Here is a 27,034-nt window from a genome sequence, read left to right as displayed (position 1 = left end):
TCCTAAAATCCCCAAAATTCAGGGAAAAGCTCCCCCAAACTTTACTCTGGGGGGGTCTTTGGGTACCTGGGACCCCCCCCCGATATTTTTGGGGTCCCCCCAGGCTGCACCAGGTGTATTTCGAGGCTCCCTCGTGCGGGGGGGGTCCCCCAGAGCGGGTGTTCCTGGTGGGCGATCACTCCTCGGCCGCTCAGTTCTTCGTCACCGTCGGGGTCGGTTCCTTCCTCTACGCCCCCGCCGCTCTCGGGGGGTACCTGTTCGCCCCCCAGGCCTACAGGGCGGGGGGCCGGGGACCCCGAATTGTGAGTGGGGGGTCTTGGGGGGTTTGGGTGGAGTTTGGGGGGGATTGGGTGGAGTTTGGGGGGGTTTGGGGCGGGTTTTGAGTGGTTCTGGAGGGGGTTGAGGGGGTTTTGGAGGGTCTTGAGGGGTTTGGGGGGTTTTTTGGGGGGTCTTGGGGGATTTGGGGGGATCAGGTGGAATTTGGAGGGGATTGGATAGAATTTGGAGGGGTTTAGGGCAGTTAGGGAAGGTTTTGGGGCGGGTTTTGAGTGGTTCTGGAGGGGTTTGAGGGGGTTTTGGAGGGTCTGGAGGGGTTTTGGGGGGGTCTTGGGTGGAGTTTGGGGGGGTTTGGGTGGAATTTGGAGGGGTTTGGGGCAGTTTTGGAAGGTTTTGGGGCAGGTTTTGAGTGGTTCCAGAGGAGTTTGAGGGGGTTTTGGAGGATCTTGAGGGGCTTTGGGGGGTTTTTTGGGGGGTCTTGGGGGTTTTGGGGGTCTTGGGGGGGGTTTGGGTGGAGTTTGGGGGGGATTGGGTGGAGTTTGGAGGGGTTTGGGGCGGGTTTTGAGTGGTTCTGGAGGGGTTTGAGGGGGTTTTGGAGGGTCTGGAGGGGGTTTGGGGGGGTTTTTTGGGGGGGCTTGGGGGGTTTGGGTGGGGTTTGGGGGGGATTGGGTGGAATTTGGAGGGGTTTGGGGCGGTTTTTGAGTGGTTCCGGAGGGGTTTGAGGGGGTTTTGGAGGGTCTGGAGGGGGTTTGGGGGGTTTTTTGGGGGGTCTTGGGGGGTTTGGGGGGGGTTGAGGGGTTTGGGGGGAGTTCAGGTGGAATTTGGAGGGGTTTGGGGCGGTTTTTGAGTGGTTCTGGAAGGGTTTGAGGGGGTTTTGGAGGGTCTTGAGGGGGTTTGGGGGGTCTTGGGGGATTTGGGGGGTTTGGGTGGAGTTTGGGGGGTTCAGGTGGAATTTGGAGGGGATTTGGGGCGGTTTTGGAGAGGTTTTGGGAGGGTTGGAGGGTCTTGGGGGGTTTTTAGGGTCAAATTTGGGGTTTTGGGGGGGGTCTCAGGTGAATTTGAAGAGCCTCAGGTGGGTTTTGGGGTGTCCTGAACCCCCAAATTTCCCTTCCAGGACCTGGGAGTGACCGCAGCTCCAGGAGGGGGAGATTTGGGGATCTCAGAGGGGTTTTTAGGGTCAAGTTTGGGGTTTTGGGGGTCAAATTTGGAGTTTCTGGGGTAAAATTTGGGGTTTTTGGGGGGTCTCAGGTGGGTTTTGGGGTGTCCTGAACCCCAAAATCTCCCTTCCAGGACCTGGGAGTGACGGCAGCTCTGGCCTTCCTGTGGCTGGTCAGCTCCTGTGCCTGGGCGGCCGCGCTGGCCGAGGTCAAGGCGGCCACGGCGCCCTCGGGGGTGCTGGCCCAGGTCGGGGGGTGCCAACGCCCGGGGGCGCGGTGCCAGGCGCTGGGGGCACCCCGAACCTCCGGCCTCAACACCTCTGTGGTGAGTCTGGGGGCTTCAGGACCCTAAATCACCCCTAAATCACCAGAAATCCACCCTAAACGACCCCAAATCCACCCAAAATCACCCCAAATCCACCCTAATCCACCCTAAATCACCCCAAATCCACCCCAAATCCACCCAAAATCACCCCAAATCCACCCTAAACCACCCCAAATCCACCCCAAACCACCCCAAATCCACCCAAAACCACCCTAAATCACCCCAAATCCACCCTAAACCACCCCAAATCCACCCCAAATCCACCCTAAATCACCCCAAATCCACCCTAAACCACCCCAAATCCACCCTAAATCACCCCAAGTCCACCCTAAACCACCCTAAATCACCCCAAATCCACCCCAAATCCACCCTAAACCACCCCAAATCCACCCTAAATCACCCCAAATCCACCCCAAATCCACCCTAAATCACCCCAAATCCACCCTAAACCACCCCAAATCCACCCCAAATCCACCCTAAATCACCCCAAATCCACCCTAAATCACCCCAAATCCACCCCAAATCCACCCTAAATCACCCCAAATCCACCCTAAACCACCCCAAATCCACCCTAAACCACCCCAAATCCACCCTAAATCACCAGAAATCCACCCCAAACCACCCCAAATCTCCCCTAAATCACCCCAAATCCACTCCAAACCACCCCAAATCCACCCTAAATCACCCCAAATCCACCCCAAACCACCCCAAATCCACCCTAAATCACCCCAAATCCACCCTAAACCACCCCAAATCCACCCCAAATCCACCCTAAATCACCCCAAATCCACCCTAAACCACCCCAAATCCACCCCAAATCACCCCAAATCTCCCCTAAACCACCCCAAATCCACCCTAAACCACCCCAAATCCACCCTAAACCACCCCAAATCCACCCTAAACCACCCCAAATCCACCCTAAATCACCCCAAATCCACCCCAAATCCACCCAAAATCACCCCAAATCCACCCTAAACCACCCCAAATCCACCCTAAACCACCCTAAATCCACCCTAAACCACCCCAAATCCACCCTAAACCACCCCAAATCCACCCCAAATCTCCCCTAAATCACCCCAAATCCACCCTAAACCACCCCAAATCCACCCCAAATCCACCCTAAACCACCCCAAATCCACCCCAAATCCACCCTAAATCACCCCAAATCTCCCCTAAACCACCCCAAATCCACCCTAAACCACCCCAAATCCACCCTAAATCACCCCAAATCCACCCCAAATCCACCCTAAATCACCCCAAATCCACCCTAAATCACCCCAAATCCACCCTAAACCACCCCAAATCTCCCCAAAATCACCCCAAATCCACCCCACTTACCTGGGGGCATCCTGAACCTCCAGCCTCAACACCTCTATAATGAGTCTGGGGGCTTCAGGACCCCAAAACTCCCCCAAATCCCTCCCAAATCCACCCCAAAACTTCCCCAGGGCTCCCCCAAATCCCAACTAATGCCCCTTAAAATTAAAAAAAAACCCCAAACTCCCCCAAAACCCCAAATTTCCCCCTCTCAGGTGTTTGGCTTCCTGAATTTCGTGCTCTGGACAGGGAATCCCCCAAAAACTCCCCCCAGAGCCCCCCCAAATCCCACCTAATGCCCCTAAAATCCCAAAAAATCCCCCAAAATCCCAAAAAAACCCCAAAAAACCCCCAAATTTTTTCCCTTTCTCAGGTGTTTGGTTTCCTGAACCTCGTGCTCTGGATGGGGAATCCCCAAAAATCCCCCCCAAAACCTCCCCAGAGCCCCCCCAAATCCCACCTAATGCCCCTAAAATCCCAAAATATCCCCCAAAATCCCAAAAAAAACCCAAAAAACCCCCAAATTTTTTCCCTTTCTCAGGTGTTTGGTTTCCTGAACCTCGTGCTCTGGACGGGGAACCTGTGGTTCGTCTTCAAGGAGACGGGCTGGGGGGGCCTGGGGGCCCGTGCCCCTCCCCCGGGGGGGGTCCCCGAAAAAGCCCCGGCTCCAGAAGGGGGGTACGGACCCCCCGAGGGGGGCTACGGCCAACCCGGGGGGGGCTACGGCCAGCCCGGGGGGGGCTACCAGCCCGACTACGGCCAGGGGGGGTACGGGGCACCCCCCTCGGAGGGGGGGTACGGCCAGGGAGCCCCCACCTCCTTCGCCAATCAGATGTAGGGTGAGGATTTGGGGGGGATTTGGGGGGATTTGGGAGGTTTTTGGGGAAATTGGGGGGTTTGGGGGGGAATTGGGGGATTTTGGGGGGGTTTTGGGAGGTTTGGGAAAGGTTTTGGAAAAGTTCGGGGGGATTGGGGAAGGTTTTGGGGAGGTTTTGGGGGGAAATTGGGGGGTCTGGAGAGGTTTTGGGGGGAAATTGGGGGGTTTGGGGAGGGGTTGGGGGAATTTGGGAATTTTGGGGGGGTTTTGGGAAGTTTGGGAAAGGTTTGGGAAAGGTTTGGGGGGATTGGGGAAGGTTTTGGGGAAGGTTTTAGGGGAAATTGAAGGGTTTGAAAGGGTTTGGGGGGATTTTTGGGGGTCTGGGAAAGGTTTTGGAAAGGTTCGGGGGGATTGGGGAAGGTTTTGGGGAGGCTTTTGGGGAAATTGGGGAGGTTTGGGAGGGTTTGGAGAAGTTTTGGGGGGCTTTGGGAAAGATTTTGGAAAGGTCTGGGGTGGTTTAGGAGGCTTTGGAGAGATTTTAGTGGGATTTGGGAGGGTTGAGGAGGTTTGGGGAAGGTTTTTTGGGGTGTTTGGAGAGATTTTAGGGGGGATTTGGGGATGTTTTGTGAAGCTTTGGGGTCTCCATGGGGGCGTGGCCTGGACGGGAATTTTGGGGGGCTGCACAAAGGGTTAATTTGGAGACCCCCATGAGAGAACTGGAGCAGCTTTGGGGTCTCCATTTGGGGGTGGGGGGTGAAATTTGGATCCTCCCACCCCCCACAAATACTCGGAGTCCTCCAATCCGCCAGGGGGCGCTCTCACCGTGCCTTTGGACGCCTTTTCGCAGGTCCTCCCCTCCAGCAGGGGGCGCTGTGCCGAGGAGCCGCGCGGCGGCGAGAGGGGGCGGAGCCTGTGGCTAAGCCACGCCCCCATGGGGGAGGGGCAGAAAAGTGGGAGGGGCTTAACCCCCTCATAACCCCCCCCTTATAGACCCCCCCCAATGGAACCCCCAAACCCCTCCCCCCTAAAAAAATCCCCCCCCCCAAATCCCCCCACGGCCCCTCCCCCACCCCACGGCCGTGCCAAAGCCCCTCCCCCCGGCCGTGCCCCCCACCCCTCCCCCACCCCGTGTCTTTGTGCCGTGATTGTGACGTTTTGGGGGCCCTGCCCCCCCCAAATCCCCCTCCCCAAAATGTGGGGCAGGGCCGGGGGTGGGGGGCGGGGGCTGAGCCCCCCTTGGGACCCCCCCGGAGGGAATAAAAGATGACGGTGAAACCGCCAGAGGGGGGTCCCCGAATATTTTCTGGGGGCGTCTGGGTTGAGAAATTGAGGGGGGGGGGACCCCAAATCTTGGGTGGGGGAGGGGTTTGGGGGGGGTCTCAGGGGTCCAGACCCTGAATTTGAGGGGGGGGTGGGGGTCCGGATCTCATGGGAGGTTTTGGGGGGGGCTCAGCTCCCCAAAAAACTGCGCTGGAAAACCCCTCCCCAATGAGGAATAGGCGTGGTCTAACAGAGACCACGCCCACTTTACCAAATAAGGAAATGGGCGTGGCCCCGGCGCGACCACGCCCAATAATGGTCACACCCCCGCGTTTGGGCGGGAACTCGCCCCAAATAAGGAAGTGGGCGGGGCTTGGGGTGGCCACGCCCCCCGGCCTGAGTCATCCCCGCGCGCGGCCCCGGCGGAGCGAAGGTACCGGGACCCCCCCGGGACCCCCCAAAATCGTGGGGAGACCCCCAGAACCCCCCGCAGGGCCACGGGAACCCCCCCCGGGATCCCCCAAACCCACCCGGGACCCCCAAAACCGACGGGGGAACTCCTCGGGACACCCCCAAACTCCTCGGGAACCCCGAAAAATGCCCCAGAATTGTGGGGAGACCCCCAGAACCCCCCTCAGAGCCGCAGGAACCCCCCCGGGACCCCCTAAACCCATTTGGGATCCTTCTGGGACCCCCCAAACCCTTTCGGGACCTCCCGGGACAGCTCCAAACCCATTGAGGACACACCCCCGGGACCCCCCAGTGACCCTCGGGCTCTCCCAGTGACCCCCGGACCCCCCCAGTGACCCCCCGGGCTCTCCCAGTGACCCCCGGACCCCCCCAGTGACCCCCCGGGCTCTCCCAGTGACCCCCGGATCCCCCCAGTGACCCCCCGGGCTCTCCCAGTGACCCCCGGACCCCCCCAGTGACCCCCCGGGCTCTCCCAGTGACCCCCGGGACCCCCCAGTGACCCCCGGACCCCCCCAGTGACCCCCCGGGCTCTCCCAGTGACCCCCGGGACCCCCCAGTGACCCCCGGATCCCCCCAGTGACCCCCCGGGCTCTCCCAGTGACCCCCGGGACCCCCCAGTGACCCTCGGGCTCTCCCAGTGACCCCCCGGGCTCTCCCAGTGACCCCCGGGACCCCCCCGGGACTCCCGGGCCCCCCCAGCCATGGAGAGTTTTCGGGGTCTCTCGGACCAGGAGCTGCTGGAGAAACTTCAGAGCCGCCGCGGGCCCCTGGGTGGGCACTGGGAAGGGCTGGGAGGGGATTTGGAGGCACTGGGAGGGGATTTGGAGGCACTGGGAGGGACTGGGAGGGGATTTGGGGGCACTGGGAGGGACTGGGACAGAACTGGGGGGGACTGGGAGGGAACTGGGAGGGATTGGGAGAGAACTGGCGCGGACTGGGGAGCACTGGGAGGGATTGGAAGAGACTGTGAGAGAACTGGGGGGGACTGGGGAGCACTGGGAGGGGTAACTGGGAGCGCTGGGCTGAGCTCTTGTCCCCCCCTCCCAGGCCCCCCCCGCAAACTCTACGAGAAGAAATTCTACGAGTTCGAGACCCGGCGCTGGCGGAGGGGGGGGGCGGGTCCGTGGGGAGGGGTCCCGGGGGGTTTGGGGGGGTCCCGAGAGGGTTTGGGGGTCCCTGAGGAGGTTTGGGGAATTGTCGGGTCCGTGGGGAGGGGTCCCGGGGGGTTTGGGGGGGTCTTGGAGGGGTTTGGGGGTCCCTGGGTGGGTCCTGAGGAGGTGTGGGGAATTGTCGGGTCCGTGGGGAGGGGTCCCGGGGGGTTTGGGGGGGTCTTGGAGGGGTTTGGGGGTCCCTGGGTGGGTCCTGAGGAGGTTTGGGGAATTGTCGGGTCCGTGGGGAGGGGTCCCGGGGCGTTTGGGGGGGTCCCAAGAGGGTCTGGGGGTCCCTGGGTGGGTTCTGGGAAGGTTTGGGGAATTGTCGGGTCCGTGGGGAGGGGTCCCGGGGGGTTTGGGGGAGTCCCGAGAGGGTTTAGGGGTCCCTGAGGAGGTTTGGGGAATTGTCGGGTCTGTCGGGAAGGGTCCCGAGGGAATTTGGGGGGGGTCTTGGAGGGGTTTGGGGGATTTTTGAGGGTCCTGGGGGTTTTGGGGAGGGGTCGGGAGCACTGGGGGGGTTCTAGCTTTTTTGGCGAGGGGGATCCGAGGAGTTTTTTTGGGGTCTCTGCGCCCCCTTGACCCCCCGTTTCCCCTCCCCCAGATGATCCCGACAACGACCGAGCCCCCCCGGAATTTGGGGAGGGGGCGCGAGCCCGGCAAACTGTGAGGGGGGAGGGGGGGGTGGGATTTGGGAGTGGGGGGAGCGCTCGGGGGGGATTTTGGGGGGGTCCGGGAGGGGATTGGGGGGGGTGGATTTGGATGCCTTTTTGGGGAGGGGGTGTCCGGGGATTATTTGGGGTATTGGGGGAGGGGCGTTCTCCCCCCTCACCCCTCCCCCGTTGCCCCCCCTCACCCCTCCCCCGTTGCCCCCCCCTCAGATTGGGGAGCCCGGCCCCTCCCCCACCCTGAGGGAGCACGCGGACAGGTGAGGAAGGGAGAGGGGGGGGAGGGGTTTGGGGGGGGTTATGAGGGCTCAGCCCCCCCCCCTCTAACCTTGCCCCCCTCCCCAATTCCAGCCCCCTGCGTTTGGAGCCCCGGCAGCCTCTCCGAGCCCCTCCCCCCACCGGGGGACCCCCACCCTGGAGCCCCCCGGGACCCCCAGAGCCCCTCCCGGGCCCCCCCGGGCGCCTCCTCCCCCTCAGACCCCAACTGGTGGCGCTGGGGGTGATCGGGGGGGTCCTGCTGGGGCTGCTGCTGCTGGGGGGGGGGCCCGGGCTGACCCCCCCCACCCCAAAATCCATCCGGGACCCCCCCCCCTCAAAAAATTCTCGAGTTTTGGGAACCCCAAAATCCTCCCTGTAACCACCCAAGACGTTCAAATTTCCCTCCCCCTTCCCAAAATCTCCTTGGGATCCTCCCCAGGAAGCCCAAAATTCCCTTGGGAACCCCCCAGGAGCCCCGAAATTCCCTCTGGATACCCCTCAGGACCCCCAAAATCTTCTTCGGGACCCCCGCCCCCTCAGGGACCCTCCATTTTCCACCTGGGGACCCCCAAAAATCCCTTGGAACGCCGCCCGGGACACCAAAACTCACTTGGGACCCCCGAAATCCTCTCGGGATCACCGCCAGACTCCAAAATCCCCTTGTGTCCCCCTCCAGGACCCCCCAGACCCCTCACAAACCTCCCCAAATTCGGGGGGTCCCGGCCCCCCTCAATAAACGCATTCAACGCCTCCAGAGCTGTCAATCAACGCCGCGGGGTGGGGCAAAGGGTGAGGGCGAGACTCTGATTGGCTGTGGGCGGGGTTGAGGGCGTGGCTACCGTGAGGGACGAACCGTCGGCGCGAAGGTGCGAGGGGAATGTGGGCGGTACCACGAAGAGGCGCGGCCTCATTTCAATACAATTAACGAGTGTTAATTTTATTAACGATTAAATTAATTTATTCGTAATTAACTTCCGATTATTTCCTTCCAATTCCTTTAAAATTTATCGTCAAATATTCCCGGCCCAGGGGGGCGGAGAAAATGGCGGGCGCCAATGACGTCGCTTAATTTTTTTCCCGCCTTTCGCTCTGATTGGTCGCTTTTCACCAGGGCGGAGAAAATGTCGGGCGGCAATGACGTCACGTAATTTTTTTCCCGCCTCTCGCTCTGATTGGTCAATTCCCTCAGCGTGTGGGCGGGGCTTCCGCTGTTTGCTTCCGGATTGGGCGGGGGCCGCAGCTGAGGGTGAGGGAGGTGGGGGAGGGGCGGCTCCGGCGAGGTTTTTTTGGGGGGTTCTGAGGGGATTTTGGGGGTCCCGGTGCTCCCAACCGGGTCCTCATCGCTCTCCGTGCCCCCCTCAGGCCGCCATGAGCCTGCAGTGGACGGCGGTGGCCACGTTCTTGTACGCGGAGGTTTTTTTGGTGCTGCTCCTCTGCGTCCCTTTCGTTTCTCCGGCCAGGTGAGGAGGGGGAGGATTCGTGAGGCTGAAATTGGGAATTTGTTGGGGGTCCTGAGGGGAATTCTCTGGAATTTTGGGGGTTCTGGGGGAATTCTTTGGAATTTGGGGGGTCTTGAGGGGGATTCCCCGGAATTTGAGGGGATTCTCTGGAATTTGGGGATTCCTGAGGGGATTCCCTGGAATTTTGGGGGGGGGATCCCTGAGGGGAATTCTCTGGAGTTTTGGGGGTCCTGAGGGGAATTCTCTGGAATTTTGGGGGTCCTTAGGGGAATTCTCTGGAATTTGGGGGGTCCTGGTGGGGATTCCCCGGAATTTGAGGGGATTCTCTGGAATTTGGGGATTCCTGAGGGGATTCCCTGGAATTTTGGGGGGGGGATCCCTGAGGGGAATTCTCTGGAGTTTTGGGGGTCCTGAGGGGATTCTTTGGAATTTGGTGGGTCCTGAGAGGGATTCTCTGGAATTTTGGGGGTTCTGGGGGAATTCTCTGGAATTTTGGGGGTCCTGAGAAAGATTCTCTGGAATTTTGGGGGTTCTGGGGGAATTCTCTGGAATTTGGGGGGTCCTGAGAGGGATTCTCTGGAATTTTGGGGGGAGGGATCCCTGAGGGAATTCCCTGGAATTTTGTGACGTCCTGGGGGAAGAATTCCTTCAATTTTTTCTTGGAATTTGGGGAAAATTTCCCGATTTTTCGCCTCTTTTTCCCTTCAGATGGCAGAAGATTTTCCGCTCCCGTCTCGTCGGCCTGGCCGTGGCTTATGGCAACACTTTCTTCATCGTCCTCATCGTCATCCTCGTGCTGCTGCTCCTCGGTGGGTCTGGGGGAGGTTTGGGGGGATTTTTGGGGGGGTTTGGGGGAAATTTGGGATGGTTGGGAACGGTTTGGGGAGGTTTGAGGGGATTTTTGGGGAATTTGGGATGATTGGGAGAGGATTGAGGGGGGTTTGGGGTGGTTGGGGGAAAGTTTTGGGGGGGTTTTGGGGGATTTCAGGGGGGTTTGAAGGGATTTTGGGGGGATTTGGGGGGATTTTGGGATGGTTGGGAGAGGATTGAGGGGGATTTGGGGTGTTTGGGGGAAAGTTTTGGGGGATTTTGGGGGGGTTTGAGGGGATTTTTGGGGGGATTTGGGGGATTTTGGGATGATTGGGGAGGTTTGAGGGGGATTTGGGGTGGTTGGGGAGGGCTTGGAAGGGTTTGGGGGGGTTTGAGGGTATTTGGGGGGATTTTGGGGTGGTTGGGGGAAAGTTTTGGGGGGTTTTGGGGAGGATTTGGGATGGTTGGGAGAGGACTGAAGGGGATTTTGGGGGATTTGGGATGGTTGGGGAGGGTTTGGGCAGGATTTTGGGGGGATTTGGGGGGAATTTGGGATGATTGGGAGAGGATTGAGGGGGATTTGGAGTGCTTGGGGGAAAACTTGGGGTGGTTGGGGAGGTTTTCGGGTATTTTGGGGGGATTTGGGGGAATTTGGGATGGTTGGGGAGGTTTGGGGGTATTTTGGGGATATTTTGGGGGGTTTGGGGGTATTTTGGGGAGGTTTGGGGGTATTTAGTGAGGATTTGGAAGGCTTTGGAAAGGCTTTGGTGGAATTTAAAGTGATTAGAAGTGTTTGGGGTTATTTGAGAAGCTTTTGAGAGTATTTTGGGGAGGTTTAGGAGTATTTTGGCGGGGTTTGGGAGTATTTTGGGGAGACTTAGGGATATTTGGGGAGGTTTGAGGGTATTTGAGGAGGTTTTGGGATATTTGGGGAGGCTTGAGGGTATTTGGGGAGGTTTGGGAATATTTGGGTGGGGTTTGGGGGTATTTTGGGAGGTTTTGGGAGTATTTTGGGGGGATTTGGAGTATTTTGGGAGGATCTGGGAGTATTTTGGGGAGGTTTGGGAATATTTGGGTGGGGTTTGGGGGTATTTGGGGAGGTTTTGGGAGTATTTTGAGGAGGTTTGGAAATATTTGGGTGGGGTTTGGGGGTATTTTGGGGGGATTTGGAGTATTTTGGGAGGATCTGGGAGTATTTTGGGGAGGTTTGGGGATATTTGAGGAGGTTTGGGTGTATTTTGGTGGAGTTTGGGGGTATTTTGGGAGGGTTTGGGGGTATTTTGGGGAGATTTGAGGAGGTTTGGGGGTGTTTTGGGGAGGATCTGGAGGAACTTAGGCCAACCATAACAATCTACAGTGATTTCAGGAACTTTCCAGAGCTTTTTGCGTGGGTTTGAAAACACTCCCGCAGCTTTTCCACCCCTCAGCGGCTCCAGGGTGGGCTCTGGGGAGGATTTTGGGGGTCTCAGGGGGTCTCAATGACCTTTTCCACCCCTCAGATGCCCTGAGGGAGACCCGTAAATACAGCGTGGGCGAGCGGGAGGCGCTGAGCAGCAGCCCGGCCGCCCTGGAGCATTTCCACATGAAACTCTTCCGTGCCCAGAGGAACCTTTACCTGGCTGGATTCGCCCTGCTGCTCTCCTTGTGAGCCTGGGAGGGATCTGGGGGGTCCTGGAGTCGATTTGGGGGGTCCTGGAGCTGATTTGGGGGGTCTGGAGCTGATTTGGGGGGTCTGGAGTCACTTTGGGGGGTCCTGGAGTCACTTTGGGAGGGCTGGAATCAATTTGGGGGGGCTGGGAGGAGTTAGGAACCCTTTTAGGGGAGTGGGAAGGGGGTCTGGAGCCAATTTGGGGGGGCTGGAGTAAATTTGGGGGGTCCTGGAGTCAATTTTTGGGGGTCTGGAGCCGATTTGGGGGGTCTTGAGTCAATTTTGGGGGTCTAGAGCCAATTTGAGGGGTCTGGATTCAATTTGGGGGGTCCTGGAGTCAAGTTGGGGGGGGTCACGAGTCAATTTGGGGGGTCCTGGAGTGAATTTGGGGGGTCCTGGAGCAAATTTGGGGTGTCCCTGAACCCCATTTTTCCCCCCCCAAAATTTCCAGGATCCCCAAAATTTCCAGGATCCCAAAATTTCCTCAGATCCCCAAATTTCCTTGAGCTCGGCCAAGGCTGCACTCAAAGTCTCCAACCAGCCCCAGGGTGGGCTCAAGGTGGTCCTGAAGGGGTTAAAACATTTTGGGGGGTCCCTGAACCCCATTTTTGTGTCCCCAAAGTTTCCTGGATCCCCAAAATTTCCAGGATCCCCAAATTCCTCAGATCCCCAAATTTCCAGGATCCCCAAATTTCCTTGAGCTTGGCCAAGGCTGCACTCGAAGCCTCCAACCAGCCCCAGGGGGGGCTCAGGGTGGTCCTGAAGGGGTTAAAACACATTTGGGGGGTCCCTGAACCCCGTTTTTGTGTCCCCAAAATTTCCAGGATCCCCAAATTTCCAGGATCCCAAAATTTCCTTGAGCTCGGCCAAGGCTGCACTCGAAGCCTCCAACGAAGCCTCACTCAAACAGCCCCAGGGTGGGCTCAGGGTGACCCTGAAGGGGTTAAAACATTTTGGGGGGTCCCTGAACCCCATTTTTGTGTCCCCAAAATTTCCAGGATCCCCAAAATTTCCTCAGATCCCAAAATTTCCTTGAGCTCAGCCAAGGCTGCACTCGAAGCCTCCAACGAAGCCTCACTCAAACAACCCCAGGGGGGGCTCAGGGTGACCCTGAAGGGGTTAAAACATTTTGGGGTGTCCCTGAACCCCGTTTTTATCCCCCCAAAATTTCCTGGATCCCCAAAATTTCCTGGCTCCCCAAATTCCTCAGATCCCCAAAATTTCCAGGATCCCCAAATTTCTCAGATCCCCGAATTTCCATGACTTTGGCCGAGGCTGCACTCGAAGCCTCCAACCAGCCCCAGGGTGGGCTCAGGGTGGTCCTGAAGGGGTTAAAACATTTTGGGGGGTCCCTGAACCCCGTTTTTGTGTCCCCAAAATTTCCAGGATCCCCAAATTTCCAGGATCCCAAAATTTCCATGACTTTGGCCAAGGCTGCACTCGAAGCCTCCAACGAAGCCTCACTCAACCAGCCCCAGGGTGGGCTCAGGGTGATCCTGAAGGGGTTAAAAAACATTTTGGGGGGTCCCTGAACCCCGTTTTTGTGTCCCCAAAATTTCCTGGATCCCCAAAATTTCCTCAGATCCCAAAATTTCCTTGAGCTCGGCCAAGGCTGCACTCGAAGCCTCCAATGAAGCCTCACTCAACCAGCCCCAGGGTGGGCTCAGGGTGGTCCTGAAGGGGTTAAAACATTTTGGGGGGTCCCTGAACCCCGTTTTTATCCCCCCAAAATTTCCTGGATCCCCAAAATTTCCAGGATCCCAAAATTTTCTCAGATCTCCAAATTTCCTTGAGCTCGGCCAAGGCTGCACTCAAAGCCTCCAACCAGGCCTCACTCAAACAACCCCAGGGTGGGCTCAGGGTGATCCTGAAGGGGTTAAAACATTTTGGGGTGTCCCTGAACCCCATTTTTGTGTCCCCAAAATTTCCTGGCTCCCCAAATTCCTCAGATCCCCAAAATTTCCAGGATCCCCAAATTTCCAGGATCCCCAAATTTCCAGGATCCCCAAATTTCCTTGAGCCTGGCCAAGGCTGCACTCAAAGCCTCCAACCAACCCCAGGGTGGGCTCAGGGTGGTCCTGAAGGGGTTAAAACATTTTGGGGGGTCCCTGAACCCCGTTTTTGTGTCCCCAAAATTTCCTGGCTCCCCAAAATTTCCTCAGATCCCCAAATTTCCTTGAGCTCGGCCAAGGCTGCACTCGAAGCCTCCAATGAAGCCTCACTCAACCAGCCCCAGGGTGGGCTCAGGGTGGTCCTGAAGGGGTTAAAACATTTTGGGGGGTCCCTGAACCCCGTTTTTGTGTCCCCCCAGCCTCCTGAGGCGCCTGGTGACGCTGATTTCGGCTCAGGCCGCGCTCGGCGCCTCCAGCCAGGCTTTCCGCAAGCAGGCCGAGGGCGCCAGCCAGGCTGCACGGCAGTACCTGGAGGATAATGACGCTCTCAGGAAGGTAAAAAACGACACCAAAAAACACCAAAAACACCCCAAAAACCTCCAAAAACCCCCAAAAAACATGCCCAAAAAACCACCCCAAAACAACACCAAAAACCCCCCAAAATAACCCCCCAAAAACACCAAAAACCATCCCAAAACAACCCCAAAAACCACCCCAAAAACCCCACAAAATCCCCACAAAATAACCCCAAAAACAACACCAAAAACCATCCCAAAACAACCCCAGAAAACCCCAGAAAACCATCCCAGAAACAACCCCAAAAACCCCACAAAATAACCCCAAAACCACCCCAAAAACAACACCAAAAACCACCCCAAAAAAACCCAAAAACTACCCCAAAAAACCCCCAAAATAACCCCCAAAAAAACCCAAAACCACCCCAGAAATCCCCAAAACCACCCAAAAAAACCACCCCAAAAAACCCCAAAAAACACCCCCAAAAACCCCCAAAATAACCCCCATAAAACCCAAAAACAACACCAAAAACCACCCCAAAAAAACCCAAAAAACACCCCAAAACAACCCCAAAAACCACCCCAAAAACCCCCCCAAAAAACCCAAAACTACCCCAAAAACCCCCCAAACCACCCCAAAAAACCCCAAAAAACACCCCCAAAAACCATCCCCAAAACCAGCCCAAAAAACCCCAAAACCACCCAAAAAACCCTCCCAAAAATTAATTTGGATATCAGGATAAATTCCTTAAAAAACCTCAAAAAAAATCAAGATAAAACCTCTCTAAAAATCAGAATAAACCCTCAAAAAATCAGGATAAAACCCAAAAAAATCAGGATAAAACCCCAAAAAAATCAGAATGAAACCCCCAAAAATTCAGGATAAATCTCCTCAAAAAATCAGAATAAACCCTCAAAAAAACCCTTTAAAAAATCAAGGTAACCCCGAAAAAACCATGATAAAACCCCTCAGAAAATCTGAATAAATTCCCTTAAAAAACCTCAAAAAAAAAATCAAGATAAAATCTCTCAAAAAATCAGAATAAACCCTCAAAAAAATCAGGATAAACCCTCAAAAAAACCCTTTAAAAAATCAGGATAAAACCCCCCAAAAAATTCGGGATAAATCCCTTCAAAAAAATCAGAATAAACCCCCCAAAAAAATCAGGATAAAATCCAAAATCCCCTCAAAAAATCAGGATAAAACCCCAAAAAAATCAGGATAAAACCCCAAAAAAATCAGGATAAAACCCCAAAAAATCAGAATGAAACCCCCAAAAAAATCAGGATAAAACCCCCCAAAAATTCAGGATAAATCCCCTCAAAAAATCAGAATAAACCCTCAAAAAAATGAGGATAAAAATCCAAAATCCCCTCAAAAAATCAGGATAAAACCCAAAAAAGTCAGGATAAAACCCCAAAAAAATCAGAATGAAACCCCCAAAAAATCAGGATAAATCCCCCAAAAAATCAGGATAAAACCCCCAAAAAATCAGGATAAAACCCCAAAAAAATCAGAATGAAACCCCCAAAAAATCAGGATAAATCCCCCAAAAAATCAGGATAAAACCCCAAAAAAATCAGAATAAACCCACAAAAAAATCAGGATAAAATCCAAAATCCTCTCAAAAGATCAGGATAAAACCCCCAAAAAAATCAGGATAAAACCCCAAAAAAAATCAGGATAAAACCCCAAAAATCAGGATTAAACCCCAGAAACTTTCTGGGCACCCCAAGACCCCCCAAAAATCCCTGAACCCCCCTTTTTTTTCTGCCCCCCCCCAGCAGCTGAAGGAGTCTGGGGGGGCCCCGTCCCCCACCCGGGACGAGAACGAGACCCTCAAGGCCAAGGTGGAGTCGCTGAAGGAGGAGCTGGAGCTCAGCAAGAAAGGTGAGGAGGGAAAATTGGGAATTTTGGGGAATTTTGGGGGAATTTTGGGATTTTGGGGGGGTTAAAGAAAAAATTTGCTGGGATTTTTGGGAAATTGGGGGGGTCTGAGAGGGTTAAAAAGGGAATTTGGGGGGATATTGGGAATTTGGGGGGTTAAAGTGGGATTTAAAGGGGGTTAAAGAGGGAATTTTGGGGAATTTTGGGAATTTGGAGGGGTTAAAGAGGGAATTTGGGGAATTAAAGAGGAATTTAGGGAATTTAGGGGGTTAAAGAGGGATTTATGGATGTTAAAGAAGAATTTGGGGGGAATTTTGGGGGGAATTTGGGGGGAATTTTGGGAATTTGGGGGGGTTAAAGTGGGATTTAAAGGGGGTTAAAGAGGGAATTTGGGGAATTAAAGAGGAATTTTGGGGAATTTGGGGAGTTAAAGAGGGACTTATGGGAGTTAAAGAGGAATTTGGGGGGAATTTTGGGAATTTGGGGGGAATTTTGGGAATTTGGGGGGAAAATTGGGAATTTGGGGGGTTAAAGAGGGAATTTGGGGGGAATGATGGGAATTTAGAGGGGTTAAAGAGGGAATTTGAGGGGGAAATTGGGGAGTTTGGAGGGGTTAAAGAGGGAATTTGGGGGAATTTTGGGAATTTATGGGAGTTAAAGAGGAATTTTGGGAATTTGGAGGGAAATTTGGGGAATTTGGGGGGGAATTTTGGGATTTTGGGGGGAATTTTGGGAATTTGTGAGGGTTAAAGAGGGAATTTGGGGGGGTTAAAGAGATATATGGGGGGGAATTTTGGGAATTTATGGGAGTTAAATAGGAATTTTGGGAATTTGGGGAAATTTGGGATTCTGGGGGGAAATTTTGGGAATTTGGGGGGAATTTTGGGGGGTTTAAAGAGGTATTTTGGGGAATTAAAGAGGAATTTAGGGAATTTAGGGGGTTAAAGAGGGATTTATGGGTGTTAAAGAGGAATTTGGGGGGAATTTTGGGAATTTGGGGGGGTTAAAGAGATATTTCAGGGTGGATTTTGGGGGTTCAGGGTGGGTTTTGGGGTGGATTTTGGGGTGGATTTTAGGGGTTTTGGGGGTGTCTGGGTGGATTTTGGGGTGGATTTTGGGGGTTTTGGGGTGGATTTTGGGGTGACCCGACCCCCCAGCCCTGGAGAAGGCGGAGAGCGAGGCCATGAGGGGTTTGGGGATTTTGGGGTGGATTTTGGGGGTGTCAGGGTGGATTTTGGGGATTTTGGGGTGGATTTTGGGGGTTTTGGGGGTGTCAGGGTGGATTTTGGGGTGGATTTTGGGGGTTTTGGGGGTGTCAGGGTGGATTTTGTGGTGGATTTTGGGGGTTTTGGGGTGGATTTTGGGGGTTTTGGGGGTGTCAGGGTGGATTTTGGGGTGGATTTTGGGGTGACCCGAGCCCCCCAGCCCTGGAGAAGGCGGAGAGCGAGGCCATGAGGGGTTTGGGGTGGATTTTGGGGGTGTCAGGGTGGGTTTTGGGGTGGATTTTGGGGGTTTTGGGGTGGATTTTGGGGTGACCCGATCCCCCCAGCCCTGGAGAAGGCGGAGAGCGAGGCCATGAGGGGTTTGGGGTGGATTTTGGGGGTGTCAGGGTGGATTTTGGGGTGTCTGGGGTGGATTTTGGGGTGACCCGATCCCCCCAGCCCTGGAGAAGGCGGAGAGCGAGGTTCAGGCCATGCGGCGCCAGGCCCAGGGATTGACCCGCGAGTACGACCGGCTGCTGGAGGAGCACGCGCGGCTGCAGGTACCCCCAAAACAGCCTGAAAACACCCCAAAAACAGCCCCAAAACCACCCCCAAACCACTCCCAAAACAGCCCAAAAACTGCCCTAAAATACCCCACAAACTGCCCTAAAATACCCCACAAACAGCCCAAAAATACCCCAAAAACTGCCCAAAAATATCCCAAAATCCCCTCCAGGAACCCCCAGACTCCCCCCAAAACCCCAAAATCCCCACAAAAACCCCAAAATCCCCTCCAGGACCCCCCAGACCCCCCAAAAAACCCCAAATCCCCAAAATCCTCTCCAGGACCCCCCAGACCCCGCAAGAAACCCCAAGCCCCCCCCAAAAAAACCCCCAAATCCCCTCCAGGACCCCCCAGACCCCCCAAAAAACCCCAAAATCCCCCAGACCCCCCCAAAATCCCCCCTTTCCCCCCCAGGCCGCTCACGACGGACCCCGGGACAAGAAGGAGGAGTGAGGGGGCGTGGCCAATCCAAGCCACGCCCACCGGACAAGGCCACGCCCACAAACGGCTCCAAGCCCCGCCCCCGGGACCAGACCACGCCCACAAACGGTTCCAAGCCACGCCCACCTGACCAAGCCACGCCCACAACTCCATATATGGGAAGCGTCCGGTTTTAAACGCGGTGATTTTGGGGACCCTCCCCCCTTTTTTCTTCGGTTTTTGGGGTCCAAATTGGTTTTTGGGGAGTCCAAGCCTCGTTTTGGGGAGGCTCAGCCCTCCCCCTCCTGTTCTTTTTGGGGTTTTTGGGGACCCCTCCCCGGTTTTTTTCTGCTTCAATAAAAACACCTCGGGTTGGGTTTTTGGGTTTGGGTCCCAAAATTCTCACCTGGGACCCCCAAATTTCGCATCCAAGACCCCAAAATCCTTCCTGGGACCCCCAAAATCTTTCCTGGGACCCCCAAATTCCTTCCTGGGACCCCCAAAATCTTTCCTGGGACCCCCAAATCCTTCCTGGGACCCCCAAAATCTTTCCTGGGACCCCCAAATTCCTTCCTGGGACCCCCAAATTCTTCCTGGGACCCCCAAATTCCTTCCTGGGACCCCCAAAATCCTCCAGAGAGACCCCCGAGGTTCCATCTTCTTTTATTGGCACTGTGCACAGTTGTGGGGGGACTCCGTGGGGCAGGATCCCCCCTCTATGGGGCAGGGAGTCCACCAGGGACCCCCTGCTATAGGGCAGGACCCCCAATTTGGGGCAAAACCCCCAATTTTGGGGCAAAACCCCCAATTTATGGGGCAAAACCCCCAATTTTTGGGGCAAAACCCCCATTTATGGGACAGCAGGGCTTTGCTATGGGGCAGAACCCCCCGAGTTGTGGGGCAGGGGGGTCCATCCCCGCTATGGGGCGGGGTGAAGGGTCCGGGCGTGGCCCCGCAGAGACTCAAACTCCCTCTGGACAAAATCAGTCAGCGCCTTCCGGAGCTCCACCTGTGGGGCAGGGAGGGATGGATCTGTGGGGCTGGGAACTGGATCTGTGGGGCTGGGAACTGGATCTGTGGGGCTGAGATCCATGGGTCTGTGGGGCTGGGAACTGGATCTGTGGGGCTGGGAGCTGGATCTGTGGGGCAGAGCAGGAGCTACTCCCAATCCATGGGTCAGACACCCACTAAAATCTATGGGATTCCAGTCCCAAATCTATGGGGCAAAACCTTCCAGATCTATGGGTCAGAACCCCCTAAATCTATGGGGTAAAACCCCCCAAATCTATGGGGTAAAACCCCCCAAATCTATGGGTCAGGAACCCCAAACCTATGGGTCAGAATTCTCCAAATCTATGGGGTAAAACCCCCCAAATCTATGGGGTAAAACCCCCAAATCTATAGGTCAGGAACCCCAAATCTCTGGGTCAGAACCCCCCCAGATCTATGGGGCAGCCCCACATGAGGGGGGTCCCAGCCCCCCCAGATCTATGGGGCAGCCCCACACCCACCGTGGGGGTCCCAGCCCCCCCAGATCTATGGGGCAGCCCCCAATGTGGGGGTCCCAGCCCCCCCAGATCTATGGGGCAGCCCCACATGAGGGGGTCCCAGCCCCCCCAGATCTATGGGGCAGCCCCACACCCACCGTGGGGGTCCCCTCGCTGCGCAGCCGCTCCAGGAGGGGTCGGACGCTGAACGGGCGCCCCACAACCACCGTGATGTGCTGGGGGGCAGAAACGGGGGGCGCTGGGGAGAGAGACCCCAAAAACCCCAAAAAATCCCCAGAGACCCCAAAAACCCCAAAGAGACCCCAAAAAATCCCACAGGGATCCCAAAAACTTCACAGAGATCCCAAAAAGCCCCTCAGAGACCCCAGAAATCCCCCAGAGACCCCAAAAACCCCTCAGAGACCCTAAAAAAACCTCTCAGAAACCCCAAAAAACCCCCAGAGACCCCAAAAACCCCTCAGTGACCCCCAAACCCCCCCAGAGACCCCCAAAAAACCCCACAAAGACTCAAAAAAACTCCCCAGAGACCCCAAAAAAATCCACAGGGATCCCAAAATATCCCAGAGACCCCAAAAAACCCCTCAGAGACCCCCAAACCCCCCCCAGAGACCCCCAAAGCCCCTCAGAGACCCTAGAAAAACCTCTCAGAGACCCCAAAAAACCCCCCAGAGATCCCAAAAACCCCTCAGTGACCCCCAAACCCCCCAGAGACCCCCAAAAAACTCCTCAGAGACCCCAAAAAACCTCTCAGAGACCCCCAATCCCCCCAGAGACCCCAAAAAACTCCTCAGAGACCCCCAAACCCCCCCAGAGACCCCCCAAAACCCCCAGAGACCCCCATAAAAACCCCTCAGTGACCCCAAAAACCCCCCCAGAGACCCCAAAAAACCCCCCCAGAGACCCCAAAAACCCCCCCAGAGACCCCCCAAACCCCCCCAAAACCCCCCAAACCCCCCCAGAGACCCCCAAACCCCCCCAAACCCCCCGGCCCCCCTCACCTGCCCCACCCGGGGCACGTAGGGCCGGCAGTTGGGGAGGACATCGCTCATCCCTGGGGGGAGGGGGCACAGCTGGGAGACCCCTCCCCAAATATCGGGGGGGGGGGGTCCTCTTCCCCTCCCCCCCCAAAATCCCCCTCGGGACCCCCCAAAAACACCCTGAGACCCCCCAAAAACACCCTGAGACCCCCCAAAAATATCTTGGGACCCCCCCCAAATACCCTGAGCCCCCCCCCCAAATACTTTGGGACCCCCTCAGGACCCTCCAAAACCCCCTGAAGCCCCCCAAAACCCCCCCAGAGGCCCCCAACTCCTTCCTGTACCCCCAAAACCTTTCCAGGACCCCCCCAAAACATCCTGAGACCCCCCAAAACCCCCGGGACCCCCCCAAAACACCCTGAGACCCCCTGGGACCCCCCAAAACCCCCGGGACCCCCCCCAAAAACACCCTGAGACCCCCTGGGACCCCCCCAAAAACACCCTGAGACCCCCTGGGACCCCCCCAAAACCCCCTGACACCCCCCAAACCCCCCCAAAAACCCCCCAAAATTTCTCCTTCTACCCCTCCCCAGTCACCCCAAGACCCCAGAGCCCCCCCAAATCCCCCCAGAGCCCCCCAAAATCCCCCCAAATCCCCCCGAGCCCCCCACTCACCCCCGTGCCAGAGCGGGAGGATCACGGGGTCCCGGCGACACTCGGCCAGGAGCCGCCCGATGCCTGAGGGGGATTTGGGGGGGCTTTGGGGGGCTTTGGGACCCCCTGAGGGATTTTGGGGGGGCCTTGGGGGATTTTGGGGGGCTTTGGGACCCCCTGGGGGGATTTTGGGGGGGCTTTGGGGGGTTTTGGGACCCCCTGGGGGGATTTTGGGGGGGCTTTGGGGGGTTTTGGGACCCCCTGGGGCATTTTGGGGGGGGTTTTGGGACCCCCTGAGGGATTTTGGGGGGGCTTTGGGGGGTTTTGGGGGGCTTTGGGACCCCCCAGAGGGATTTTGTGGGGACTTTGGGGGATTTTGGGGGGGCTTTGGGACCCCCTGAGGGGATTTTGGGGGGGCTTTGGGGGGTTTTGGGACCCCCCAGAGGGATTTTGGGGGGGCTTTGGGGGATTTTGGGGGGGCTTTGGAACCCCCTGGGGCATTTTGGGGGGGTTTTGGGAGATTTTGGGACCCCCTGGGGGGATTTTGGGGGGGCTTTGGGACCCCCTGGGGGGATTTTGGGGGGGCTTTGGGACCCCAAAAATCCCTGAGGAGTCCCAGGGATTTTTTGGGGGGGCTTTGGGACCCCCTGGGGGATTTTGGGGGGGGTTTGGGGGGATTTTGGGACCCCCTGGGGGGTTTTGGGGGGCTTTGGGACCCCCTGGGGGATTTTAGGGGGATTTTGGGATCCCCTGGGGGACTTTTTGGGGTCCAGGGGGATTTTTGGGGTCTCAGGGGGATTTTGGGGGGGATTTTGGGAGTTTTTGGGAGGGTTTTGGGGGTCCCAGGTGGATTTTTTGGGGGGTTTTGGGGTCTTTTTGGGGTTTTTGGGGGTCTCACCCCATTTGAAGCGCGCGACCTCCTGGCCCAGGTTCACTTTCCCTGGGGGGGGGAGAGAAAATGGGGCTGGGGGGGGTCGGGACCCCCAAAATCCTCCCCAGAGACCCCAAAATCTCCCCCAGAGACCCCAAAATCCCCCCCAGAGACCCCAAAATCCCCCTGGAGACCCCAAAATCCCCCCCAGAGACCCCAAAATCCCCCCAGAGACCCCAAAATCCCCCCCAGAGACCCCAAAATCCCCCCAGAGACCCCAAAATCCCCCCAGAGACCCCAAAATCCTCCCCAGAGACCCCAAAATCTCCCCCAGAGACCCCAAAATCCTCCCTGGAGACCCCAAATCCCCCCAGAGACCCCAAAATCCCCCGGAGACCCCAAAATCCATCCCAGAGACCCCAAAATCCATCCCAGAGACCCCAAAATCCCCCCTGGAGACCCCTCCCAGTCCATTCCCAGTTCCTCCCAGTCCCTCCCAGTGCTCCCAGTCCCTCCCAGTGCTCCCAGTGCTCCCAGTTACCCTCGGGGAACACGTGCACCCCTCTCCCAGTGCTCCCAGTCCATTCCCAGTCCCTCCCAGTCCATTCCCAGTTCCCTCCCAGTGCTCCCAGTCCATTCCCAGTTCCCCCCAGTCCCTCCCAGTGCTCCCAGTGCTCCCAGTTACCCTCGGGGAACACGTGCACCCCATTCCCAGTGCTCCCAGTCCATTCCCAGTCCCTCCCAGTGCTCCCAGTGCTCCCAGTTACCCTCGGGGAACACGTGCACCCCCCTCCCAGTGATCCCAGTGCTCCCAGTTACCCTCGGGGAACACGTGCACCCAGTCTCCCTGGTTGAGCCTCTCCAGGATGAAATCCATCCCCCGCTGGTACACGCCGTCCCCTGCGCACCAGTTTGGTACTGGGAGCCTCCCAGTATGGACTGGGAACCACCCAGAGCCTCCCAGTATGAACTGGGAATCACCCAGAGCCTCCCAGTATGGACTGGGAATCACCCAGAGCCACCCAGTATGGACTGGGAATCACCCAGAGCCTCCCAGTATGGACTGGGAATCACCCAGAGCCTCCCAGTATGGACTGGGAATCACCCAGAGCCACCCAGTATGGACTGGGAACCACCCAGAGCCACCCCAGCCCTCCCAGTATGAACTGGAAACACACCAGTGCCTCCCAGTCCCTCCCAGTTCTGCTCCCAGTGCTCCCAGTCCATCCCAATCTCATCCCAGTCCCTCCCAGTATGAACCAGTTCCCCCTAATCCCATCCCAGTCACTCCCAGTCCATCCCAGTTCCTCCCAGTCCCCCCCAATCCCCTCCCAGTCCCCTCCCAGTTCCCCCCAATCCCATCCCAGTCCATCCCAGTTCCTTACAGACCATCCCAGTCCATCCCAGTCCCTGTCCCAGTGCTCCCAGTCCCCTCCCAGTTTGTTCCCAGTGCTCCCAGCCCATCCCAACCCTATCCCAGTCCATCCCAGTTCCCCCTAATCCCATCCCAGCCCCATCCCAGTCCCTCCCAATCCCTTCCCAGTGCCCCCCAGTCTGTCCCAGTCCCCCCCAGTCCCCTCCCAGTGCTCCCCAGTCCGTCCCAGTGCTCCCAGTTGCCCCAGTTACCGCGGCACACTGGCACGCAGCGCCCGAGGCTGAAGAAGAGCGAGTGCAGCTCCCGCGTGAAGCAAATGTCAGCGGCCGTGGGGGTCCTGGGGGGCACAAATGTGGGGAGGGGGCGCCGGGACCCCCCAAAAACCCCCCAGGACCCCCAAAAACCCCCCAGGACCCCCAAAAACCCCCCTGGGGTCACCCCAGAGCATCTGGGACCCCCAAAACCCCCCCCAGGACCCCCAAAAACCCCCCTGGGACCCCCAAAATCCCTCCTGGGACCCCCAAAAACCCCCCTGGGGTCACCCCAAAGTGTTTGGGACCCCCAAAATCCCCCCTGGGGCCCCCAAAAACCCCCCTGGACCCCCAAAATCCCTCCTGGGACCCCCAAAAACCCTCCTGGGACCCCAAAAACCCCCCTGGACCCCCAAAATCCCCCCTGGGACCCCCAAAAACCCTCCTGGGACCCCAAAAACCCCCCCAGGACCCCCAAAAACTCTCCCAGGACCCCCAAAATCGCCCCAAAATCCCCTCATGGGGCACCTGAGACTTCGCAGGACCCCCCAGACCTCCCCCCAAATCCTCTGGGACCCCCCCAAAACTCCCCCAAATCCACCCAGGATACCCCAAAACACCCCCAGGACCCCCCAAAAGCCCCTCAGGACCCCCCAAAAGCCCCCAGGGACCCCCAAAAGCCCCTCAGGACCCCCCAGAAGACCCCCAGGACCCCCCAAAAGCCCCTCAGGACCCCCCAAAAGACCCCCAGGGACCCCCCAAAAGCCCCCCGGGACCCCCAGACCCCTGACCAGCGCATCCTCTGCAGGTTCCAGACGTGGCGCAGCTTCAGGGACCCTGGGGGGGTGGGAGGGGTCAAGGGGACCCCCAAAAAGACCCCCAGAGACCCCCCCCAAAACCCCACAGCCCCTCTAGGACCCCCCCAGGACCCCCCAAACCCCTCTAGGACCCCCCAGGACCCCCCCAAAACTCCCCAAGCCCCTTTAAGACCCCCCAGGACCCCCCAACTCCCCCCCAAACCCTTTTGGCACCCCCAGGACCTCCCCAAACCCCTCCAGGACCCCCCAGGACCCCCCCAGGAACCCCCAGGACCCCCCTAAACCCCTCTAAGACCCCCCAACTCCCCCCCCAGCCCCTCTAGGACCCCCCAGGACCCCCCAACTTCCCCCCAAACCCCTCTAGGACCCCCCAGGATCCCCCAAACCCCTCCAAGCCTCTCTAGGACCCCCCAGGACCCCCCAGGACCCCCCAAACCCCTCCAGGACCCCCCCAGGAACCCCCAGACCCCTCTAAGGCACCCCCAGGACCCCCCAAACCCCTCCAGGACCCCCCCAGGAACCCCCAGACCCCTCTAAGGCACCCCCAGGACCCCCCAAGCCCCTCCAGGACCCCTCAACTCCCCCCCCAGGACCCCTCAGGACCCCCCCAAACCCCTCTAAGACCCCCCCAGGACCCCCCAAGCCCCTCCAGGACCCCCCCAGACCCCTCTAAGACCCCCCCCAGGACCACCCAAACCCCCCCAGGACCCCCCCCAGCCCGTACCCCACAGGTGGGGGTCGTCCATGCAGGAGCTGTGGTTGGACAGGGTCAGCAGGGGGGTCCCGGGACCCCTCCCCTCCACCAGCTCGTGCAGAACCTCAGCGTTGTGAACCCGCAGCCGGTTCAGGTACCCTGGGGAGGGGTCCCGGGGGGGCTTTTGGGGGGGTCCCAGAGCCCCTCTGAGGGGTTTTAATGGGGTTGGGGAGGGGTCTCGAGGGGCTGGGGGGGATAAAGGGGTTGGAGGGGGAATTTGGGGGGGGTCTGAAGAGTTTTGGGGGGTCCCCAGGGGTCTGGGGAGGGGTCTTAAAAGGGTCTGGGGGGGCTCTCCAGGGGTCTCAGGGGGGTCCCAGGGAGCTGGGGGGGGTCCCAAAGGGGTTGGAGAAGGAATTTGGGGGGGGTCTGAAGAGTTTTGGGGGGTCTAGAGGGTGTTTGGGGGGCTCTAAAAGAGCTGGGGGGGGTCTTCAGGGGTCTGGGGGGGTCTTAAAGGGGTTGGAGGGAGATTTGGGGGGGTCCCAAGGGGTCTGGGGGGGTCCCAAAGGGTCTGGGGGGGTCTTAAAGGGGTTAGAGGGGGATTTTGGGGGGTCCTGGAGGGAGTTTTGGGGGGTCTGAAGAGATTTGGGGGGGTTTAGAGGGTGTTTGGGGGGCTCTAAAAGAGCTGGGGGGGTCTCCAGGGGTCTGGGGGGGTCTCCAGGGGTCCCGGGGGGGCTTTTGGGGGGGTCCCAGAGCCCCTCTGAGGGGTTTTAGTGGGGTTGGGGAGGGGTCTCGGGGGGCTGGGGGGGTCCCAAAGGGGCTGGAGGAGGAATTTGGGGGGGGTCTGAAGAGTTTGGGGGGTCTAGAGGGTGTTTGGGGGGGCTCTGAAAGAGTTGGGGGGGTCTCAAAGGGGTTAGAGGGGGATTTTGGGGGGTCCTGCAGGGGCTGGGGGGGGTTTGGGGGGGTCTGAAGAGTTTTGGGGGGTCCTGGGGGGGTCTAGAGGGTGTTCGGGGGGGCTCTAAAAGAGGTGGGGGGGGTCTCCAGGGGTCTTAAAGGGGTTGGAGGGGGATTTTGGGGGGCCCTGGGGGTTCCTGGGGGGTCCCAGAGGGTCCTGGGGGGGTTTTGGGGGGGTCTGAAAGGTTTCAGGGGGTCCCAAAGGAGCTGGGGGCACACAGGGGGTGCTCAGGGCTATTTGGGGAGGGGTCCCAGAGGATCTAAAAGCGGCTGGGGGGGGTCCCAAATCCACCAAAAAAATCCAAAAATATAAAAATAACAAACCCCCCCCCTCCCCAAATGTGACCGGAGGAGGTCTGGGGGTGACGAGGGTGGGTCCGGGCGGGATTTTGGGGGGGGGTCTCCCCCTCAGGACCCCCCTCCCGGTGTATTTTGAGGGGGGGTCGTCACTCACGGGTCCACACGCAGCTGTAGGTGCCCACCAGGCCCGTGACCAAGCGGCTCGCCAGGGCCCAGCGCCGCGACGGCTCCGCTGGGAACGGCCACTGCACGGCCAGCGGCATCCTCGGGGGGGGCTGCGACCCCAAAACCCCCCCCGGGACCCCCCCAAAACCCCCCCGGGACCCCCCAAAATTCCGCCCCTCCCCCTCCCCCCACAGGCCGCGCCGCCCGCCGCGCTGCCGTAAAGCGCGCCCGATGCTCCGCTGGCTGTCGCACAAGCCGCCGTCCAGCGAGGCGCGCTCCGAGCGCCGCCGCCGCGGGTCGGGAGGGAAGGAGGGCACCGGGGGGAATTCGGTGCTCACGGAGCCGCCTCGAAGCTTCCGAAAGCCCCCCGGGA

General features: G+C 58.2%; 4 protein-coding genes across 7 annotated transcripts; 3 read left to right on the top strand and 1 right to left on the bottom strand.

Moving 5' to 3' along the window:
• Positions 1-20: 20 nt before the first annotated feature.
• On the top strand, positions 21-4,905 carry LOC131591053 (synaptophysin-like; the record flags this gene model as incomplete). Its single annotated transcript, XM_058861481.1, has 4 exons — positions 21-302; positions 1,567-1,758; positions 3,617-3,914; positions 4,740-4,905. Coding segments are annotated over 3 exons (771 nt in total), but the record flags the coding sequence as incomplete, so codon positions are not given.
• A 471-nt stretch (positions 4,906-5,376) lies between these two features.
• Positions 5,377-8,447, top strand: LOC131591155 (basic proline-rich protein-like). Of its 3 annotated transcripts, XM_058861636.1 has the most exons (6): positions 5,501-5,585; positions 6,283-6,394; positions 6,671-6,742; positions 7,376-7,437; positions 7,653-7,699; positions 7,791-8,447. In XM_058861636.1, exons 2-6 carry the CDS (start codon positions 6,325-6,327, stop codon positions 8,074-8,076), a joined length of 537 nt encoding a protein of 178 aa, XP_058717619.1. In that variant the 5' UTR covers positions 5,501-5,585; positions 6,283-6,324; the 3' UTR covers positions 8,077-8,447. The 3 variants fall into 3 exon arrangements, with proteins under 3 accessions (XP_058717622.1, XP_058717620.1, XP_058717619.1); XM_058861639.1 differs by lacking the exon at positions 6,671-6,742 and having other exon boundaries at positions 5,377-5,585; positions 6,262-6,394; XM_058861637.1 differs by lacking the exon at positions 6,671-6,742 and having other exon boundaries at positions 5,379-5,585.
• A 435-nt stretch (positions 8,448-8,882) lies between these two features.
• BCAP31 (B cell receptor associated protein 31) lies at positions 8,883-18,524 on the top strand. Of its 2 annotated transcripts, none has more exons than XM_058861635.1 (8): positions 8,883-8,943; positions 9,060-9,157; positions 9,866-9,966; positions 11,467-11,611; positions 13,927-14,062; positions 15,811-15,913; positions 17,572-17,672; positions 18,092-18,524. In XM_058861635.1, the coding sequence occupies exons 2-8, from the start codon at positions 9,066-9,068 to the stop codon at positions 18,128-18,130; spliced, it is 717 nt and encodes a 238-aa protein (XP_058717618.1). In that variant the 5' UTR covers positions 8,883-8,943; positions 9,060-9,065; the 3' UTR covers positions 18,131-18,524. The 2 variants fall into 2 exon arrangements, with proteins under 2 accessions (XP_058717618.1, XP_058717617.1); XM_058861634.1 differs by having other exon boundaries at positions 8,884-8,943; positions 15,808-15,913.
• Positions 18,525-18,727: 203 nt separating this feature from the next.
• Positions 18,728-26,817, bottom strand: LOC131591152 (tafazzin-like). Its single transcript, XM_058861633.1, has 10 exons — positions 26,651-26,817; positions 25,276-25,404; positions 24,525-24,570; positions 23,734-23,819; positions 22,927-23,007; positions 22,135-22,176; positions 21,258-21,320; positions 20,604-20,656; positions 19,743-19,820; positions 18,728-19,106 (listed from the first exon to the last, which is right to left on the bottom strand). The coding sequence occupies exons 1-10, from the start codon at positions 26,757-26,759 to the stop codon at positions 19,017-19,019; spliced, it is 777 nt and encodes a 258-aa protein (XP_058717616.1). The 5' UTR covers positions 26,760-26,817; the 3' UTR covers positions 18,728-19,016.
• Between the last annotated feature and the right edge of the window lie 217 nt (positions 26,818-27,034).

Source organism: Poecile atricapillus, chromosome 37 (assembly GCF_030490865.1).
Source record: "Poecile atricapillus isolate bPoeAtr1 chromosome 37, bPoeAtr1.hap1, whole genome shotgun sequence".
Lineage (NCBI taxonomy): Eukaryota > Metazoa > Chordata > Aves > Passeriformes > Paridae > Poecile > Poecile atricapillus.
This window is presented reverse-complemented; position numbering and strand designations above follow the sequence as displayed.